The following is an 18666-nucleotide window of genomic DNA, read 5'->3' on the forward strand; positions in this document are numbered from 1 at the left end:
TATTTAATTTATTTACGAATTACTTCCAACTCTTCTAGTATTTCTATGTGTATTTGCTCATTTTATTTTCAACTTAACCAGTTTCTGATCATCTTCTAGGTATAAAAGTGACGGGAATTCTGTACAAATGTTGAGCTAATGCAGTGTATGTCTCAGACTGGGAGTCTCTGACTCACTGCACCATCTTGAGGTCAAACGTGGTATTACTCAAAAGTACAGCCATGCCCCAAACTTCAGCTGATACCTCTTTGACACAATACAGACAGCTTGGCCATCATGTAAATTCAAATATAGCTCTGTCTGCTCTTACAGTAAGTTTTTCAGGTGCCCATGTGAACAGAGGGAAAGGTTTCACTTCATCTTAATGTAAGTAATAGGGGACAGAATTTGGTTAGGTTTAGCAAGAAGCTTTTAATTAAATAAAGTTTTAGCATTATAGTATGAAATTCCCTTTGTATTCCTATCTGCCCTCTGCAGCACTCTGTATATATCTGCATGATTTTGGTTTAAGTCTGCCGACTGAAGCCTCTTACTAACTTCAGAATGAGCACTGTGGGTTTGTTTCACTCCACTTCCAGTGGAAACATTTCCAATCCTTTTTACGGGCAGTATGAATACGACAACTGTATCAATCCACACAAGCATGTTAACGTTTAAACATTCCTTGTGTAGTAGGAATAATTATAAGGTTCTAGTGTGGGTCCAAACAGATGTCATCTGTGGCTGCAAGAAAGACTTTTTGACCCATAGCCTGTCCTACAAACTGGGGGCGTGGAGTTTAAAAGACATTGGCATTTCCCGGACAGAGAGCGTCTGCTGTAGATTGTATCAAGCTGCTTTACTGGATCTAATTATTTTAGAGTCTGACCCATCCTGCTGATTAAAAGTTAGGATATCTCAGCCTCTCCAGCTTCGATCTCAGCTGCTTTTGTCTTTTTTTAATCTGAAGTCCAAAACTCTCTCCAAGTTCAGACTAAATGATTAATATTATTAGTTTTATTCTCAGCACATTTACAATGACTGTGTGTGGAAACAATAATTTAGTACCTGAGCATAATTTAACGTAACAATTTCTTCATGATCATAGGGATGACTGGTTCATAAAGGTGGCTGGGATTTTGACCATTATGGAGTGCCAACAGTGTTAACCCTTTAAAACCTGAATCATGAAATAACTGCCGGAAATCTTTAATTTTTTGATAATGGAGTGTTTAGACTTTAGACAAAACATATTAAAATATAACAAATTTCAATCTGCATATATATGAGTTTTAATTTGTATCATATTTGCTACATAAGCCATATTACTGCAATTTAGTCGTTAAAAATGTGTCATGTAAATTATATCTTTTTTGAGGGAAAAAAAAGTCACGCTGATGATGTAGAAGTCACAAAAACTCACAAAAACACATGTATCAAATACAATATGCTGGACTTTAAAGGGTTAAAATGCAGTTTTTCATACTTGATTCCAGGTCAGTGTACAGGATGCACAACATTAACACATCAAGAGGAGGGGATTATGTTCTTGAATCTCACTGGGCTTGCTGCTCACAGTGAAAGAAAGAAAAATCCACTGCAGCTGACTGCCACTAGATGTCAGCCCTTGATGATGTTAAAAGTTGCTTCTCAGAAGTGTGAACCTCCTTCTCTTCTCCCCCAGTCTCCTCTCTCCCTCCCCTTCTTCATTCCATCTTTTTTCTCTCTGTCCCTTCCCATCCACTCCCCCACTCTCTCTCTCTCTGAACCTCAGAGCGCGCTATATAAAACATCCCTCCACACTCAGATATACAAACACCTCCGTTCCCACCACAGCGCCTCCGAACCCTGCGTCAGAAAATACCCCAGTACTCACTTGAAGCGTTTGAACAGCAGACACCTGACCCTTCCTGAATGAGCTGGAGAAGACTCCTTTCTTCTCCCGCATCTCTGGACCGTCTTCTTCACTCTTTATTTCTCCTCAAGTTTGGCAGCTGATAACGGCTCAATCAGAAGGAGATTTGTTTGTTTGTTTGCAGCAGCTGAGAAAATCAAGGACTGTTTGACATGAGGAGAGACGTTCCACAAAGAGGCATGAAGACCACATGTCTGTGGACTGCCGCCTTGCTGCTGTCAGTCATCTTTCTGGTGAGTTAAATATTATTTTGATTTGACCTTTTTTAAAAATTCTCACACCGTTAAATATCTCTGCGATTAATGTTTGCAGTTTTCATAGAAAGACGTTTCAGTTAAATCTTCAAACAAGCTTGATTGATCATTTTGAGGTTACGTTGCTGTCTCATAGTGTGGCCAATCTAATAATATAGTCGTTTCAGAAACATGTGATCTGCCTTATAGTACAGTTTTTAAGTCCCGGGAAGATCAGTTTTCTAACATATCTATGCATTAACTCATTAACATCAAGATGAATTAACCAATCTCAGCATAAACAAGCTATGCAAATCCAAATCTGCATCTTGACAAATCCACCCGCACATACTCCCGCTGGATATTTCTCCCTCAGCACTATTCATTCAATCCTCGCTTTGCATTTCCCCCCTTTTTTTTTTCCTCCCATTTACAGATGCGGTCCAATAAGAATATATTTGGCAGTACGGCGGGGAACAGCCTGAGCCCATTATGGCAAACATACCAGAATGCTCCCAACTCAATGCCTTGACAGTTTGTGACAACCCAATTCCTTTAATCCTTGAAGAGACAGTAACCCCTCACCCGCTGATAAATCTGTCAACAAAGCAATCAAAGCAGAACAGGAGCCACTCCTCTCTCTAACAAAAATTCCATAAACTTAATCCCCACAAACTTGACTGGCCTTAAAAAGCTCCCGTGGTGTTATCTGTGTTTAATTTGCATAGTGATGGAAAGAAGTCAATTACTATTAATTATTCTCTACAACTTAATACCCATTATCGAATTGAATTCACCGTCTTGAAAACCATAAACTCAATTTCACAGCTGACTAAGCGCACTAATCATTTCACCCCCTCCCACTTTTTTTTGGCTTTATGGAGCCCTTCCTGCTTTAAAGGAAAAACAATTCTTTGATTTCAGAAGCAACAACATTAACAAACACGGATTCCCACCACCCCGTCATGATGTAAAGACAAACAATCATTAACTATGTGAGATATATGTACAACAGCATCATGGTAGTGCGAGCTGATCTCATAGCATCACTTGACAGGAGTGTGTCTTTTTTCCAGACTGAGCTGCCAAATTGCTTCGCTATGCTTTAATGGGATGATCATAATTGTTTCGTACTTGGTGCATCCTAAGCTTTTGCCTGCAGCTCCTTCAACAGATTGACAGACCCATGGGAACCTCACAAACTTATTTTGGCCGCCTTTGAACCAAGTCGTGTGTGAAATAATATGATTATGCATTTTTCCTTTGGGTAAGTTGGAAAACTGGTGGCTAGATTCCCCCCCCCCTTCTCCTTCTTCTTCTTCTTCTTCAAACTGCCCCCCACCCCACCCCACCCCCCTTCCCACAAAATCCCGCAGTCTGTCCGCGTACAGTATTTATCCTCCTCAGAAGTCATGGTAATAATTGTGCCCTGGCCTCTCAAAGCGGTGCTGCAGTGATAGGACTCAGCTCCATCCACAGCTGCCTGTGATGTCTTGACACACTTTGTGATTTGTCATCATCTCTGACCCCCCTCAGGTAACACTTTGATATCACTGGGAGAAAACAGATCTAAACTCTTAGTGGGCGTCAAATGCCCTCAGCTGGTCCATCAGCTCAACTACGCGGGGACCTCACAAGACGAGACAAGTTAAATTCACTGTAAATGACTATGACGACAAGTGCCCAGTTGGAAAATAATCCAAAGACAGCATCAGCACTCTAAGGACTCTTAAAGTACTCTCCCGTCTACTGTCAAACAAAGAGAAGTGGCTCTAAATGGAAGATGATATTTCATAAACCAACTGGTGGGAGTCTTATGCTAGAATTGTCTGTGATTCACGGCGTCTAAAAGTCGTAAATTAGATTAAAAATAAGCTTTTATAGAGACTAGTCTCACACCTGAAAAGCCACAGGTCTGATCCTACAACATCCACATGTCCTTGAGCCAAACCCTAACCCCTTAATAGCTGCTCATATTTTAAGCTTCTCTGCATAAGAGCATCACTTTAATACCTTCAATTTAAAAAAATAATAAAGCTGCAGGGCTCACTTTTCCAAACTTTTGAAAAAGGACGCTCTCTAATACAACTCTATATAAAAACACTCACGATCACCTTGTAATTTTCTGCTGGACTTTAACATTATTGCATCATAGTCCTGATCTTCGCTTTTCCAATCTTGGGTTGGTGACCCGACCAACAGGTCTTTGCTTTTCTTTTCTCTGATGGTCAATACAGAAAATATTTAAATCTGAGATGCCTTGAACTGCTCACGATTCAAATATGCATCACAAGTAGGGACTGGTTTGTTTTAAGGTTAGGAACTAGTGTTTTAAGGCAGGGTGAACCACAACAACCACACCTTTGATAAAAAAGGCAAATGAGTGCAAAATAAATTCCATCTTTTTGTTGTTTATTAAAATAGAATAATGATAAATCGCTATCTGTTAAGCAGCAGCTCTAATGTTGCGGCTGAACTCACAGCAGCTAATCAAGATTGCAAAGTGGAAACCCACATCTGCCATCAGGCCGGCCGCTCTCCATTCTCCCTCTGTTAAACCAGAACTGTCGTACCCACAAATCCTCCCCGCACAGCAGTCACAGCAGCAGCCGCAGCATTCAGGTAAATGAAAACTGACACACACTTTCATTCTTCCTCACAAGGTTTTGTGTACAGCCCACCGCAGAGTCATCTGGCTCCTCCGGTAGTTCTATTAAAGGTGGAATTTGTTGGCTGTTCGGGGGTCCAGTCCCATAGAATATCCTCCGAGCTCCTGAGGGAACGGGGGGTTGTTTATCTTCCTGTTTCAAAGAGCGGACGCCTGCGCCTTATCACAGCCTCGCCAAGAGTAGATAGCATTTAAGTTGTCCAACAGCCTGCCTATATGCTGCATCTGGCAATCAGAGTCGTTTCCTAAAGGACTTGTGCATAGCGATGCTGTTTGCGTTATCTTGTTGAGGGATTCTGCCTCATATGCCGAATCTGGGAATTATATTAACAGACACTTAAATGGGGTTTGGGGGGGAGGGGGTGGGATGCTCCTGCATGACAAACCGTAAAACGAAAAGTTGGGCTATGAAATAAAAGCATCTGAACGTGACTGAGAGATACAGTATCTCTGAATGGAAACACTGCATTTAATATATATTTCACTATTTATTTATTTTTTTACTGCAGATTTTCCTCAAGGCTTTGACTGACTTCCCTTTATATATTTAAAATATTTTTTTAGCCTCCATCAAGGGGGTTTGGAAGAAAAGCAAGGAGGGTTTAACTGGTTTAAATTATGGGAAACACAGACGCTACACAGATATTGCAGACAAAGCTTCACTCTCCTGAGTCCTCAAACTTTATGAAATTGTAGTACCTAAGTACACAGTTAAATCTGCTGATAGGCAATAGCTCTTATTTTTAGTTATTTTTAGATTTGACTGAAATATTTTAATAACTTTTTCAAAATTATCAACATCTTTTCCGACCATTTTCAGCTACAGTTTTAGATTTTTAGCCATCGACTTGCATTTATTTGTGTGCTGCTGGAAAATGTATCAGCAAACCCTTAAAAGTTAATTTATTTAATTATTCATCATAGTCCATTACTAATTATTATATAACTAACTAACACTGAGCTTTAAACGATTACGTCTGATATCCTGAATTATTTTTATCATTAAGAAATCCCACAAGAAAAATCACACAAAAAACAAAAGGTTGACACATTTGGTGATGTAGTGTTTGTTTCCAGCAGCAGGATGGTGTATGTGGGGTTTGCCCAAAATAAACTGTAGTGTGTGTTCACTGTAAGGAAGAGAGAAATGAGCCAGTGAGGCAGGATGGATTTTAATAGTTTGTGGACAGAGGACTTGTCAGTGGGATCGGTTCATTGTTGGCTTTGGTGTTTTTGCAGGATGTTGACGAGGAGGACAATCGGACCCACTCTATATAAGTGTTTGCTAACAGATAATATCATAATACTTGTCATATAACACACCTTAAATATGGAAGTCAATAGTCACCTATTAAAATATCTAAAATAAACAAATAAATGCTAAATTATGTGAATATACATATTTTTTTACATTGTTACAGATATGTAATATTTCTGTCTCACTGCTAGTTGTTTTTATTTTATATTATTAAACATTGTTTTTAAGGGCAGAATAATTCATTGTTTATTTAGAAACTGTTTCTGGTGATATTTGTAAATTATGGATTGTCTAAGACTTGTTTTTGGTAAATTTAACATACTTTTATCCAAAATGTTCCAATATTTTTTTATTGTTTTTATTGTTTTATTATTATTTTAATTTGAAATAATACTACTCTTTGTCTTCTTGAGGAATAGTAGATGGTGTTACTCAGCAGTACTGGGAGCGATGATCTCACAGATTGTAAACATTGGTTATGGGTATCTTTATGATAACTACTCGGTATTCCCATTCACGTATATTTTCTTGGTTTTTTTGGTATTTTAAAAAACCATTTCACAAAACTCCATGTGAGATTTTCAAATTACTTTTCTTAAAAATGTTGTATTTACAAATTGATTTTAAATAATTTAACTAATTTTATGTTCAACTATTTTATTATTCAACTAAACTTTAATATAATTTCTCTATAAAAGCTTATTTTGGTTGCAAGTCAGTGTAATGAACGTTTTTAATTTCATGTCGGACTTTAAGATTTGCAAAACCTTTGGCCCAGTCCTTTGCACCAGTACTTTCCATATTAGGGTTGATGACCTCAATGGGTGACAGCATACATCTGATGTGAAACAAAGGAAGACAAATGTGTTGATTTTTTTCAGATTTGGATTTAATATTGTTTTTCGTTCACGTAATATCTGATAGTCTTGCATTTAAATGATGATCAGTTCCTTCTGTTGATTGAAGCCACACTTGGAAACAAGCGTCTCAAGTGGCTGCCTCTTCGTTTTAGGGTTGTGAGCCACTGCTTTGCTAATAATAAACACAAGTTAAGTGCAAAATAAACTCCATCTTTAGCCATGAGCAATGTTATTTGTCATTTTGATATTTCACAGTATACAGTAGTGACAAACCAATATCTGGTAAAGCCAAAGCCATCAAAGTGTGACTGTTGACCTTTACGCTGCCATGTTTGTTTGTCTCTTTCTTCTAGTTTCGCGCTTTATTCTCTGTACTATCTCTTTCAGGCACATTCATGCATCTAGCACACACTCCCTTTGTGCCTCACTTGCATGTTTTTAAAGCCAAGGAGAGGTAAATCTTGGCCCTCCGAGTGTTGGTGCAGTCAGTCGGGGTGTTCTGGATATAAACGTTGCTTTAGTCAGGACTGCCTCTGATCTGCCTAATCTCCCCAGGCTGGATTACAGGTTGGGTTCTAATCCGTGAAGTGGGGTCTCTGTGAATGTGCCTCCGAGTGCTCTAATCCAGAGACTGTCAGGTGCTTTAGATGAAAGCTAATTGCATGTCACAGTTTGGGGACCAGACATAACGCTGGTGACAACAGAGCAGAGTTTCCACAACAAGGAATTAGGTCTGACGATGACTGGGCACGCACTTCAGATGCGCTGTGTAATTTTGATAATCTTGGAAGAAAATAGTAAAGAAATCCCTCAAAAAAAAAATCTGATTCCAGTGACACATCCTCTTAGAAAATTATTCATAACACGAAGTTGCAGGAAATCATGAAGCTTTTCAAAACACACTGAGTGCAATTTAATTTCCTGGTTGAAGAAATGATAAAGATCCTAAACCCGCCTGGATTTTCATTGTTTGGAAAATATTCTTTACATTTACTCCTTAAAATTCTGCAGCAGCAGCACGAGCGCGCGCACATACACACACACACACACACACACACACACACACACACACACACACACTTTGAGTTATTAGCTAGACAGGCATTTAACCAAGCAGTTTGCTAATATCCCTTGATCTGGTTTTGGGACTCCACTGAGACTGAAACTGAGTAACTGAGAAGCACCAGTAATTACTGCACTCTGAAAATGATATTTCATTTGATCATTAGAGACTACAGTCTTTTAACAACTCAGAATAGAAAATTAATGGGCTTTACAGTTTGGATTACTGGCCAAAGGTCATTTAGACTCAATTAATTCATTTTCTTTACTACTGGAAGCATCTTCAAATAAATGTATGTTTAAACTGGCCTTGGTTCAAGTCTAACCAAGTCACTGGTTTTCCTTAGAGGGGAAAACTCCAATGATTTTAGTCTTGCACTAACGTAATCCTTATTTACTTCCTGTTTATTTTTGCTCATTTATGGAGCAGCCCCTCATTTAATTCACTGTCTGAAACAAGCTACTGGCTAAATAAAGGGAACAAAACATGTGATGACTGTCGTACACGACTCTCTAAATTTAGGGACACACCAACATTTCAGCCCTGATATCAGAGTATCTGCAAATAAGGTGTTGTTTTCTCATGTAGCTCAGTGGCATTTTTCACAGTTGGATCAGCTAAAAGACTTTGAAATAGTTTAAAATTGTATATACAGTATATATTGTATGTTTCTAAAGGGAGGAAAATATAACATCAAAACATATTGAGCCAATCGGCCAATGATTACTGGCCACTTAACAACCAGTGTTCCCCTAATTGTTATGGCTGAGGCTACATATCCACATAGAAATGGCAAAAATTTACATACTGCTTGCATAGCCTGAAGCAGACCTACTATGCTCATTTCTGATACATGCTACTATTCTTGGACTCTGCTAAAGTATCTTTGCGTGCTTCTTAGCTGAAAATAATCATTTACTCCCAGTTCATTCATAGTCAGAAACAAGCTGATTTAGCACCTTTCCCTTTCAGGCAGCTTTATTTTGATTGGTTTTCTCTGCTGAACATTAGATGTGAACGGCAGCACCTCTGTGCACATAGAATGACCAAATAGAGCTCAACACTGAGGTTCCAGGAAAAAAAACAAAAGACATTTTCCATAGGGAGTTTGATTATGAGCCATAAGGCTATAACCATCCAAAGCAGACCTGTTACGAGGTGCAACATTGTGAAATAATAATATGTGCTTCTGTAGAAATCACAAGTCTGTATGATAAGAACCTTGTTTTAATAAAAATGTCTTTTATTCTTTTCTGGAAAAAGAACTACCCTACCTGCAATCTTAAATTCAGACAGTGATGTCTCAGATTGGTGAAGGTCGCTGTTACCATGGAAATGTTTAAACCCATGAAAGTCCGGTTGCTAAGTGAGCGCGAAACTTCAGAAATTGCGAGAGCGGTGGTTGCAGTGAGGAACAAAGCACTGTAACCCCCACACATGCACCGCAAACAGTAGATATATATTCAAACTTACAATGTTATTAACCATACCGACGCTATAGTAAAGGATTAAACTTAAAAAGGCTGACAGTCATTCACTGTGGAATCTGGGATTTGCAGTGGGCATTGGGATGAGTAGTTCCTAAATCGTTAGAAGTAATCATTTATCTTTGTAATTATGTAATTATGTCGTGCACTTTTGACTTTTGCTAAAATCAGAATTATGTTTTTATGGTCATGATTCACCCCATAGCTTAAAAGTCTTCTGACAGTGGAGAAAAAGTGGACGGTCACTGTTGCACTCTAACAGACATCCACTCTCAATGACATCATGCAGAGGTTTAAGTAGAAAAACTGCCTTCAAACTGATTGTTTTGCAATGTTCATTTTGACAGCAAATTTTGATCTAGTTTTAGTAATTCTTTTGACCAACATCTCATTTAGTTTTAGTCATAATTTAGACATCTGAACAAATTTAGTTTTAGTCGACCAACTATCAGAAGATTACTTCCAAAGTTGATTCAGTTGACAGTTTGTCACGTTTTTAACCTGTGAGAGTTTCTCCACGCGGCTTACAAAGAGTCTTATTTTCTAAATGGGAAATGCGTCATATGTCTACTGTTCGCTTCTTCCCAAGTGCTGACATTTTGTCCCATTTTCATGAAAAACAGGAAGAATGAGAGCTATCTGTACACTTGCAAAGACAGAAAAAAAGATGCTGTACAGTTTCTCTGGGGCAGATCAAATGTACGGATAGACCTTACTGCACAAGCAGATCACTTCCAAACCGGTCCCGCCTTTCAATCCAGCTTAATTTCAGTTCTGATTGGATCTCTTTTCTCCAGAATTTTTTCATCTTATTTGCATTTGTTGGCAAAAGTGTCAGTACATTTCATTATTGTTTTTGTCCTCATGCATCAGTTTTTATTTAATTAATGTCTTGTTTTTGTCAGAAAAAAACAACTTGTTGCTGAAAACTATGATGACAAGTTTTTGGTTACCAAATTAACACTGGTGTTCAGAGCAGTGTGAAGCTTGAGGTTTTGGCTCACAAGGGTTAGCTGGACACATTCTGACACCATCAACTGAAACTTTGGCCATGCTAAATATGAAAACCCACCTTTGTAACAGTAAGTATAAAAGTATTGAAAAAAGAAAGAACTCCAATTTAGTATTTGACCTTTCAACATAAAATATGTAAAAAAAAAAACTAAACTAAAAAAAAAACTAAAAATAAAATAAAAAAGAGAGAGAGAGGGAGGTTATGCATTACGTTAGCTGCTATAGTATTAGCCAAAAAAAAAAAAACATTACCACTTTTAAACTTAACAACTGAAACAAGAGCAAACCTAGAATATTCTTAAACCAAAGAAAAAGGACTGAACTGTAATGGCATAATAGACTTTACAGCTCCCTGGCTGACAGTCTGTAAGATACTATTTCACTGAACTTTTACATCCTAAGGAGCTTTATGTTTGACTATAATGGTGCCAATAAATCCTGGAAAGGAAGTCTCCCTCATCCTCACACTCACTTTATCTTTTTACAATGCATCACCACTGACAGACTTTTGTTTCCAGCAATGAAAGACAAAAAGGGCTGTTCATTAATATGGTTTAACTGCCCCACTGCGCAGGAAAACTGCTGAAATTCAAATTTTTCTCTTCACCTTGTCACTCTAAACATCTTGCTGCGAGGTTCTTGCATTTTTCCCTTTATACTTATTAAAACTAACTAGAAGCAAAGGTCTAGCTACCTTTGAACCTCTGCTCAATACAAAGGTATTGATTTGACTCTGGAGTATCATGTTGCTTTTAAAAAATGCTCAGGCTACGTTCCTTTATTGAGAGAGGCAGAAAGATCACAATGCCAGTAACGCTTCGTTCACATCAGGTCATTCATCAACGAGGCCTCTTCAAAACAACTGCAGGCCATCCTTTCAAACTCCTCCATTCTCAATCCAAGTGCATAAAATGAGCAGGAGCTTCAGAGAAGGATCTCAGCACTTGCAGTTTACTTAGAGAGCACCATACAAACTCCAGCTTACACTACAACAATGTCATTCAGTGAACTTTCTGAATGAGAGAAGACCTTATTTTCAGCGTATTGATCGTGGGTGAAGGTACAAAATGTAAACGCTTCGACCAGATAGATCTGCTGTCACGTTCCTCGGACGGGGCTTGGACATCACTGTCACAAGCCTCTGTGGGGTGCGCGGGAAATCTTTGCTCTCTCATCTGTGTGATTGTTAGAGGAGAGAGACAGAATGAATCATCAATCATCCATTCAGGTTACATTCAGCAGGTAATAGTCTGCTGTTGCATCACGTCTGCTCCTGAGAAGCGCTTCATTCGTCTCGATGTATGACAGGAAATAGCCTTAATCTTGATTAGGACATTTCACACACTGTAAGACTTTCTCACAGCGTTAAAACCATTTTTGACAGACGTATTTGTAGATGGATAATGTGCATAGATTTGTTGATGTTTTCCTGCATTTGCAAAGGATATTCATTTTGATCTTGTTAGCAAGCGCTCAGCACGAACACATCTACTCCAAGCTGTTGCTAGGCAGACTGCTGAAATTGGACGACTCTACGAGAACCTGGATTATACTTAATAAAAACATTTTAATATATTCCTTTAATAAAATACTTTCATAGTAGCTGCAGTAAGGCTGCTTGATTAAGGATAAAATCATAATTGTTCATTTTTCATGAACTTACCATTTATCAGACTTTTTTAAAGCTAAATATGGGCCAACTAACACAGAACAAAAGTCGCATAAACTAAGTGGATAAAGAGCTCAAAAATTACGAGTTAAAGGAAGTTTATGCAGTATTGGTTTTGCAAATATTATAGAAAATAAACTAATCAAAACAAATGGCCTAAATGTGGCCATATTTCTTTTATTTAGGAATAATTGCACATAATATCAACAGTTTATATGCTAAAAGACAGATACGTCAGCTGTTTTTTTACAATACTGTGGCTCGTACACTGCACAGTTACAGGAGCACATTTGAATAACTGCCCTGAATGTGAACACTGAATGGGATTCATTCATCACTGCAGAAGTTTTAGCCACGGTGGCCTTTTGCCAGTTAAACCTCAACACTTCTCTATGCCGCATTAGACACTGTGTACATCACACATCCACGACGAACAAAGTCTAAACACGACATAAACAAAATAATCGCAGCCGTATTGAAGTAATGAGCTGAAGTTAAACGTTAACAGTCAGTAATCAGTGGTGAGTCCAGACTAGCAGGTGTTTTTGGCAGAGGTGTACAAGCCCAACAAAGGCAGCTGGAGGAAACCATTAATGATCCTTCCACAGGTTCATCTACAGAAACCTGGATATGGTGCGATCATCTGGACCAAAGACTCTTTTTGCCATCTTGGCTGAGGTTGAAGTTAACTAAGAGCGAGTTTTGGCTTTTAGAGAGAGGTGAAAGCATTGTGCTTGATTTATAACATAAGACAAAACAAAAACTCGAAAACAAGTGAAAAAAAAGAAGTAGTAATCACTGTGTTGTGATTATCTTCAGAAGTGTTGAAAGACAACTTAGGGACTGAAATTAAAATCCAATTAATCCCAGCATCTGTGATTTCTACCATAAAAATCTAACTCCACCACCACCGAATGTCCACTTACTTCATATAATTGAAGCACAGAGGCTATTCTCTAATATTCAAATAATAAATCAGAAACAGTCAAAGCAGAATAAAAATTCTCCAAATAAACATCTCAATCAAAGTGAAGAAGCACAAAGTGATCAGAAGACTCAGCTTCCAGGCTGATTCGGACCTCTGTGGAGCGTTTGTTTTCAATACAAACTGTTAAAGAATTTAGAGCAACAGAATAACAACTGCTGTGCTGAACAAACAGTAGATATCAATCTTCCAGGAGCTGATCAAACATGAGCCCAAAGCAGGTGAAAGCAGGATATATTTAACGCTGTACAATGCAACACAAGCGTACTGCTTCACTTCATTTTCTTTTGTTTTAGTGAGATATTTTACTTGATAGAACCAATTTCTTATATTATAGTCAGCTTTTTATTTCATATGTTTTATTAAGTGCATTTTATTTCATTTTAGAGGTTTATTTTATCTTGTTAAATTAAGCTCTTTACTACTACACAGATTTCTGTTTATATTCTTTTTTTTCTACTCTACCTTTATTATTTTTATTTTCTTAGTGATTGTGTTTGTCCTTTTGGCTGCAGTAACATAGAAATGTACCCAATTCAGTGATAAATAAAGTATATCTTATCCCTTCAATTCCACACCACTGCAATTAACTGCATCGCTGCTTGTGCAAATACCAGACCATATTAAATAGCAGCCTATATAAACAGCTGACCACAAATCTTCAATCATAATTAAAAGAAATGTGCGTATGCAGCAGCGACTGATTGCTGTATTCCAACTGAACACTGGCAATGAATGTAATATGTAGGCGGTTGTTGGTCTGGTCCACTGTAGCTGCAGATGTCTCCCTCAGAGTATCAATTCAGGTTATAGAGAGACATAATTACAAAAACATCTTTTTATCTACATCCCCACCAAGTTTTTTCATCATTTCTCCACCAGATTCTCCAACTTCTGAGTATAAAAATGTCAGATAACCTCCCCCAAAATATCCCACCTATTAACAAATTCCATTCCTGATATTTACACGATTTACTAACACATGCACATTTCAACAGCAGTTCCGTAAAAATTAGATGGCATTTTACCTTCAGCTGGTGCTATACCTACATGACAGTTGTAATTAAACAAGCCCTTGAACTTGACATTTGTTCATGCCCTCCAACACGATGCATAAATGCTTTTTGTGGTGCCTTTCAAAACTCTTTGACAAGTCACTGCAGAAAAATAAATCTTTTAAGGTTTAGTCAGCTTTGGAAAGATTAGGAAAACATTCTAATTTGTATTAAAATTGTAACTTCGATTGGGTTTGTTTAAAGTAGGGACTGTCTCAGACTTTTGCCGTCATGGTTAAAATAGCAATAAACTATTTTCCCTCTTGCTCCTCACAGACAAAATTCATAACTCCAACCACCACTGGAGGGATTTGTCTCTAGAATGTAAAAAATGTTGTTTTTGGGGGATTTGCAGAAAATGACTGGTGCCTTTTTGGGAGGAAAGTCTAATTTAAATGGACATCTCTCTATGGGCTGAGTCTGACTCGCTTGAAATTTTGCACATTTCCTTTCATTCACGGGAAAATGTATGCACGCTCAGAAAAAATTAAGATGGACCAGTCTGCACTCATCACATTCACACTGATATATACTGTAGATCAGATAGAGGGGGATACAAACTGGTGTATTCCTAGAGCAGATTCCAATCCCAAATAAATGGGAGGGGTGGTCAGGAAGAGCTGGTGGAGTAAAATCTGTGTCAAATCAAATATGCAGATCCATCCACTGAAGCAACCCCTTGGGAAATAAGAGCAGCCGAAAGTACCTTTTATTATATTATCCATATAAAGGGGGAAACTATCCACAGAAAACAACAGTGTCTTTTAGACCAGACTATAAATCTGCTTTTAATTTTTTAGGTTTACAGTCTATGGCAAATAAGTTGCTTTTGGAGCCAGCCTCAAGGGCTCATTACAATAACTGAATATGTGTCCGTACAAGTTATACATACTTTAACCTCAGCAAAAAATTTACTTAATGCTGTGTCGCAAAAGCCTATCAGGTGGGAGTTTTCACAGGCTGTAGATTCATCTGATGGCACTGAAAATCTGATATGGAGAACAAGTCTATTGTTGGAATTTGCAGGCAGAGCTACATGATTCATCAAAAGTCATTCATCAGAAAGCGATGAATGACATCCATCCATCCACCCAACTTCTTTTGCTTATCCAACACTTTTAGATACCAACTGATTATAGGTATGGAATGTACTTTAGAAGGAAAGAATTCTCCAATTGACAATGTCGATTTAATACATGTGGTCTACAAAATTACCCCAAAACACATTAACAGCTGTATTCATAGAAGTATTATGAGGCAAAACTTCACATACTTTAGAGTATGTTTGTAACAATCTGTAAAGTTTTAACTAATACTCATTTTATTTAATCTTCCCAGGTTGCGAGTGCTGACTCTCCAAGTTCCGACTTGAGATATAACTCAAAATCCAAAGTGAAGACCTACTGGGATGAAAGCAGCAAGGCCGTCTCCATCAGCCGTCTGCTGTCTCAAAGCCTCTACGGCAAAGAGAACTTCACCTCTATGGATCTGAACTACGACGATGGGGACTCTTACTCTAAGCAAGAGCATTGGAAATGGCTTTACAACACCTCAACCTCCCGTGACCCTCGATCAAGGACGAAAAGACGCCCCATCGTCAAGACTGGAAAGTTTAAGAAGATGTTCGGTTGGGGTGATTTCCATTCTAACATCAAGACCGTGAAGCTGAACCTCCTCATCACTGGCAAAATTGTGGATCACGGTAACGGCACGTTCAGCGTCTACTTTCGACACAATTCAACCGGTCAGGGCAACGTTTCCGTGGGACTTGTTCCTCCCACCAAGGCTGTGGAGTTCCAGGTCCACCAACCGCACCAGCAGTACCACCACCATCACCAGCAGCAGCAGCAGACGGCCCTGGAGACCAAAGAAACCAAGCTGTTCAACTGCAGGGTGGAGTACGAAAAGGTGGAGAAAGGCACCAGGAACTCACTGTGTGCCCACGACCCCTCGCAGAGCTGCCCTCAGGAACAGACCCAGAGCCACGTGTCCTGGCTGTGCTCCAAACCCTTCAAAGTCATCTGCATCTTCATCACCTTCTACAGCACTGACTACAAGCTGGTGCAGAAGGTGTGCCCAGACTACAACTACCACAGTGACACCCCCTACCTCCCTACGGGTTGATCACAAGACCAGACGAAGGGGGGGAAAGAAAAAAAAAGACACAGAGACAGGCTACAGGGTCCTGAGCAATGTCAGATTATTTGAAAGAAAATGGAGTCAAGATGTCGACAGGCATTATTACAAATAACATATCCTTGTCACAAGACTGATATTGCTCCAATGAACAAACCTAGCTTGAGGTCATTAAGAGAGCATTTAGGGAAGCATTTATAGGCTTGCAATACTCATCTTATATGCATAGCTGCTTACATCGAAAGGAAATTCTCAAGCCAACCATAAAAATATGCTGATTGTATTTATGTAAATATCGTGGATTCCACACAAAGACCAGAGAACAATTTTATCAGTGTTTTCTCCTGCTAATTTAGTTGTTTATGTTGATGGTGTATTTCCGTCTCAATCATGCTTTCTGTCTCCTCCAATCAGTCTCTGGTAATCACTGCGAACACGTAAATGTCAATGCAAATAAGAAGAATCTGTCAGTATGCATTAGAGGGCATAATGGAAAAATCAAACATATTTTGAGTGGTGTTGTTTTCTGCAGTGTGATTGTTAGAGTGAATGTACCTCTCTGATATTGTTGTTGGAATCTCGTCCATGTCCCATGCATGAACCCGAATGTGGTAAACAACTTAATAACGTCCATCTATATTTTCCTGTTATTGCAGCTGTCAAAAATAATCTTCACCAAGTCACGACACAAAGAGGGAAAAAAAAGTATGTTCTATTTTAATTCTGTGTTGTGTGTTTAGCAGTTTTAAGGCCATGGACGGCGCTCGGTAAATGACACCAAATTGAGGGCTCTCATCAGATCAAACATAAGCAAGTAAATGTCACAATGAATAAATAAAAGTTGCACAAGATGCACAAGATGACAGAGAAACAGAAGATCATTTTTTGTGCTTTTCTTTAAAAATAATCAAACATTACTGTGCTCTCTTTTCTCAGAACTGCATTTCCATTTTAGGCATTTAAGCGTTGCTTTTATTTCTGGTGACTCCTTGCATCACTGACATGACAAGCAGCCAGTAGTGAGCCACAGAATTAGAGCCACAGTGCCCCTGCAGAAACCAAAAATAACCATTTGTAAACACTGGAATAATCATTTGTATCGAAAAGTGATTGATAATCGGAAAAAAGGTAGGTCAAAAGTTTGTTTAAAAATAGATCATAGAACAAGAATGGAAGCGAACATGGAAGTTTTAGAGAGGAAGATTTCCTGAGGTGTATTTGAGGCTTAAGCAGAACAAAAACACTATTAAGATGCGAGAACTGGTAAAAAGAGCTTTTCAGCTCCAGAAGAGGCAGGACATACATTAAACAGCAGGTGCTAATCACACATCCTGCGTATCAAACGCTCGCACTTCTGGTTATCAAAAAAAAAAAAGAAAGAAAAAAATTTCAGATGAGCCTAACGCTGGCTGCTAATGATATTGGATGTTCCAATTGGCTATTAAACCTTCATTACATAGATTGGAAGCCAGTGGCTCCACGTGAAGCATTTAGAGAAAATGAACACAGTATAAGTGGGAGCTCTGCAGAGTCAACACCACAGAAAGAATGAATTAAAGAGCCGATAGAAAACCTGTAAAAAAGTATGAATGTGCACCTAGGGGCACAATCACTGCTGTCTATTTAAATTCAGTGCTCTTTCCCAGTGTATGCCATGGTATACGCAACGCAGTAACTGCTAATGGCAGCCTGGATGACATCCAATATGCCAACATGGGGCGAATTTTCTGACAAGGCAGGCCGAAGAATAGGGGTCTGCCTGTGGGATGAGTGAGCATAAAGAGGAATTTATGATGCGGAGGAACAAGGCTGGCAGAAATCACTGGAAGCACCTGACTCGTAAATTGAGAGCATGTTTCTGTCACTAAGAAGAAGGAATGACTAATGTCTCAGATTGCTGTTTGGGCCAGTTCTTTCATCTCAATAAAGTGACTTTGATATCTCTCCACCCCTACCCAAATGTGCCAGGGACAGTTTGTTCAGCTTCAGAGAATTAAAGCAGCACTTTCCCGAGACAATGCAGCCTCATTATGCATATAATCTTACAAGTGTAAACAGTCTGGCACAAAAGTGTTCGGTGTGAGAGCTGCTGAGAGATGGATCTGTTCCCTGACTGATGTCATCTGAGGCTAAATGCAACATACTGTGATGCTGACTGTTTTGAAGAAATTACCGTTTCAGCCTCAATTACACATGTATCATAACTTATGCTCCGCTCAGTATTTATCAGTAACGATGGGTCAAGTGCCTGATGTGAAAAGGGTCAAACACTACTGGAGACATACTGGGTAGGTATTTGGTTTTTCAAGTTTGGGATTCAGCTGCTTTGGAAGTGTTGGGCTGT

At 38.7% G+C, this 18666-nt stretch overlaps 1 protein-coding gene and 1 long non-coding RNA gene across 2 annotated transcripts in view; one reads left to right on the forward strand and one right to left on the reverse strand.

Moving 5' to 3' along the window:
* The window catches only part of LOC102081983 (uncharacterized), a 58351-nt gene that overhangs the window by 27262 nt on the left and 12423 nt on the right, over nucleotides 1-18666 (reverse strand). The window lies entirely within an intron of this gene.
* Nucleotides 1731-17504, forward strand: LOC100700025 (neurexophilin-1). Its single transcript, XM_003450286.5, has 2 exons — nucleotides 1731-2127; nucleotides 15525-17504. Exons 1-2 carry the CDS (start codon nucleotides 2047-2049, stop codon nucleotides 16308-16310), a joined length of 867 nt encoding a protein of 288 aa, XP_003450334.1. The 5' UTR covers nucleotides 1731-2046; the 3' UTR covers nucleotides 16311-17504.

Source organism: Oreochromis niloticus, linkage group LG11, assembly GCF_001858045.2.
Source record: "Oreochromis niloticus isolate F11D_XX linkage group LG11, O_niloticus_UMD_NMBU, whole genome shotgun sequence".
Classification (NCBI taxonomy): Eukaryota; Metazoa; Chordata; class Actinopteri; order Cichliformes; family Cichlidae; genus Oreochromis; species Oreochromis niloticus.